Source organism: Cyphomyrmex costatus, unplaced genomic scaffold (genome assembly GCF_001594065.2).
Source record: "Cyphomyrmex costatus isolate MS0001 unplaced genomic scaffold, Ccosl1.0 scaffold122, whole genome shotgun sequence".
NCBI lineage: Eukaryota > Metazoa > Arthropoda > Insecta > Hymenoptera > Formicidae > Cyphomyrmex > Cyphomyrmex costatus.
The window spans coordinates 219216-223362 of record NW_017275196.1 but is presented as its reverse complement, the minus strand read 5'-3'; the positions used below and the strand labels follow the sequence as shown (position 1 = coordinate 223362).

At 30.2% G+C, this 4147-nt stretch overlaps 1 protein-coding gene across 1 annotated transcript; it reads left to right on the top strand.

Annotated features, from left to right (window-relative positions):
- Positions 1–402: 402 nt before the first annotated feature.
- LOC108779955 (zinc finger protein 845) lies at positions 403–2141 on the top strand. The gene is made up of 6 exons (XM_018547530.1): positions 403–557; positions 641–850; positions 958–1167; positions 1275–1484; positions 1594–1803; positions 1916–2141. Exons 1-6 carry the CDS (start codon positions 403–405, stop codon positions 2139–2141), a joined length of 1221 nt encoding a protein of 406 aa, XP_018403032.1.
- Positions 2142–4147: the final 2006 nt, after the last annotated feature.

Sequence of the window (4147 nt, the reverse complement as noted above, 5' to 3'; positions counted from 1 at the left end):
TCTATCTTTCCGAAGCCATGAAATTCATTTGTGCATAATTATCATTTCGCACCGTGCAACTTCACAAATGTCCTACAAAACTTTAAGATTTGATCGTTATTTATGATACTCGATCTTTATAAAATATCAGCATGAAATTTTTTGTAGTGACAATGTAAATGGTAGAGATTACATTATTATATAAAATGGTTATTTAAACATTTCAATATAATCTTTTACGAAGTTATTCTCTTTCGAAGTTTGCTTGTTCTTGCAGGTGACGCTTTATTTTGAGTAGAGTATTTTAAAATTTATGAGAATTATGTTACAGTTTTCATTTTTTTCACAACAAGATCTTTCTTTAATTTTAAGATAATCTCTGTAACTCCCCGACAATTTCAAATAAAGAAAATAGAAACATACATGAAATTAGACTACACATATGTAAAACATGTGGTGAAGGGTTTAAAAATAATTGGAGTTTGCGTAGACACGAAAGAACTCATAAAAACAAAAACCCTTACCAATGCGAGTTTTGTAAATATAAATGTGGGTGAGTATTTAAGTGAACAACAAAAGTTAGGAAATGCTTTGGTGACTCAATATCATTGATTAAATTAACTAGTAAAAAATAATAAATATTATAATGTTCCATTTGCAGGCTAAAGGTACAGCTAAGTAGTCACATGATATCAAAACACAAGGATGATGAACGTTTCAAGTCTAATAAGGACCTATATGCTGGAGGGGTATTACACAAATGCGGAACGTGTAATAAAGAGTTCAAGTACACAACGCATTTACGTGACCATGAAAAAACTCATACAGGCGAAAAACCTTATCAATGCGAATTTTGTAAATATAAATGTGGGTGAGTATTTAAGTGAACAACAAGAGTTAGGAAATGCTTTGGTGATTCAATATCATTGATTAAATTAACTGGTAAATGTAATAAAAATTGTAACGGTCGTTTTGCAGGACAAAAGATAACTTAAGGAGGCATGTGGTGGCAATGCATAACAGTGATGAACGTTTCAAGTCTAATAAGGACCTATATGCTGGAGGTAAATCACACCAATGTGGAACGTGTAATAAAGAGTTCAAGTACACAACGCATTTACGTAGACATGAAAGAACTCATACAGGCGAAAAACCTTATCAATGCGAATTTTGTAAATATAAATGTGGGTGAGTATTTAAGTGAACAACAAGAGTTAGGAAATGCTTTGGTGATTCAATATCATTGATTAAATTAACTGGTAAATGTAATAAAAATTGTAACGGTCGTTTTGCAGGACAAAAGATAACTTAAGGAGGCATGTGGTGGCAATGCATAACAGTGATGAACGTTTCAAGTCTAATAAGGACCTACACATTGGTGGTGTATCATACAAATGCGGAACGTGTAATAAGGAGTTTAAGCACAAAACGCAATTACATATCCATGAAAGAACTCATATAGGCGAAAAACCTTATCAATGCGAGTTTTGTAAATATAAATGTGGGTGGGTATTTAATTGAACAACAGGAACTAGGAAAATACTTCAGTAATTCAATATTAATGATTAAATTAACTCATAAAAAATAGTAAATAATACAATGATCGATTTGCAGTCAAAAGGTACATCTAACACGTCACGTGAAATTAAAGCATAACAATGATGAACGTTTCAAGTCTAATAAGGACCTATATGCTGGAGGGGTATTACACAAATGCGGAACGTGTAATAAAGAGTTCAAATACACAACGCATTTACGTGACCATGAAAGAACTCATACAGGCGAAAAACCTTATCAATGCGAATTTTGTGAAAACAAATTTAGGTGAGCATTTAAGTGAATTACAAGAGTTATAGGGAAATGCTTATTAGTAATTCATTATCAATGATTAAATTAACTGGTAAAAATAATAAATATTTTTACGGTCGTTTCGCAGCCGGAAAGATGGCCTAATACATCACGTGAAGACAAAGCATAAAAATGATGAACGTTTAAAGTCTAATGAGGAACTATACACTGGAGGTGAATCATACAAATGCGGAACGTGTAATAAAGAGTTTAAGAACAAAGCGCATTTGCATATTCATGATAGAACTCATATAGGCGAAAAACCTTATCATTGTGAGTTTTGTGGAGATATGTTTAGGTGGGTACATCCTTGAATATCAAGAATAAATGGAATTATTTGGTAATTCGTCCTATATACTTACATTATATTGTAACAAATGATATATTTCTACGGTAACTTTATAGACACATTCGATCTCTGAAACAGCACAAATTTCTGTTTCATTACAATAATTAACGTTATTGCGAATTTAATGAATGTGTAAAGAATTCTCATACTAAATGGTACTTAACTTATCATGTGGACTCGAAGCACGAAGGTAAAAGACAACATCATTGCAAGGTATGTCCTTTAATATTATTACAAATTGAGGACTAACAGCTAGATATGTGTAACAAAGAAGCTCTAATTCAAAATAATAAAGAAATTACAACAAACGTTTTGACGCCGCTCGTGTCATTATCAATGTTACAGTAATTTATAATTATGAAACTATTTGAAACCTATAAAATGTTTCGGTAACGCAGTCCTCATATCCTTTACTGCTTTGAGTACGTAATTTAAAATAGTCGAAGTGTGGTAAAATGTTAAAAGTTTATGAATAAGAAACACAGATATAGTTTTACTAGACAAAGTGTTGAAAATTCATAAAATAAATAATAAAGAAGAACACAGATAGTTGAAATCCTCATCATAGTTATGAAATTATTAGATTTAGAAATGTGAGCAAGTTTGCAATCGTAGTATTACCAAACAAGTGATTTCGACGATGTCAGATAACGTAATAGATACGTATATATATATAATATAGATTACGTTATGTGACACCGTCGAAATCACTTCATGTGGCTTTGTTGTTTTATACGTACACAGCTTTCTGTTATATATTACCTTTAATATTATTATTTTTCAATTCTTTCTTACTTAAACGCCTTTGTGTTTACGCCTCTACGCATTAATTAAAAATATGTTAATCTTCTGTTTCTATTAGAGTCTTCGTTATCAATTCCAAACTGCCACATGTCCGTAAATATTTCGATAGAAATTACACTTTCTCGTTTGTGTGAAAGAAGACTTTATAGAAGATTACTGTAAAGAAATTTAAAGAAAATCAGAACTTTGTGTCTTCAATCGAATTTATTCATTCATAAAAAAATTATAAAATCAATTATAATATTCTTATCTTTTTTCACTTCTATTGCATGTAAATATAACACAATTTAAAAATGTATAAAGAAGACTCTGTTGAATTAAATCATAATATATAAAATGCCAATGAGAACCAGATACTGGATGTATGTGTTTTGTATAATTCTTATAATTAAATTAAAATTTATACATTTCGATCGTGAATACGATCCTTTTCATTACAATTAGTCCTTATATGAAATCTAATGTACATGACAAGTTGATGTCGTTATAAACGTTGTAGAGATTTATTTGCTATGTACAACTTCTCATGTATAACTTCTGTACGTAATTTCTCATGTACATTTGATTTTATATAAGATAAAATTCTATTGAAAAGCATCGTGTTCAAATTTAAGACGTCTAAGTTTTATAATTTAATAAAGAATTTTGCTACACACATACGTTCAGTATCTGGCACTCATTGGCATGTTTTATGTATTATGATTCATTAATAACATTAGGATGAAAAATTGTAATATACTACAATGTGTTTAACATTTAGGATGTCCAGAACTAAAGTGTCGAAACTTCTGGGAGTGTGTAGAATATCGATAAACTATGAAAGAAGGTCTCCTATAAATATATTCGTCTTTGCTGCGTTTTGGAGAAATCATAAAAATGTAAAAACGTTTCACTCTTTGTGACATTCTTCTTCTTTTGAGACATTCTCCCGAGCTAAGCAAAACCAACATATACCTACAAGTATTTTTCGTAGTTCATCGATTTTTTAGCGTTACAAAAGTTTTCACGTTCAAGTTGCATAGACTCTGCAGGAAAAATTATTTATTTTTTAGGATTGCATATTGCAACCATAATGACATAGAAACGAACATGATTGTCAACGGTATAGAGAATCAAATTCAATATATAATATTATAATTACTCTTAATAAAATTATTGCGAAACAAC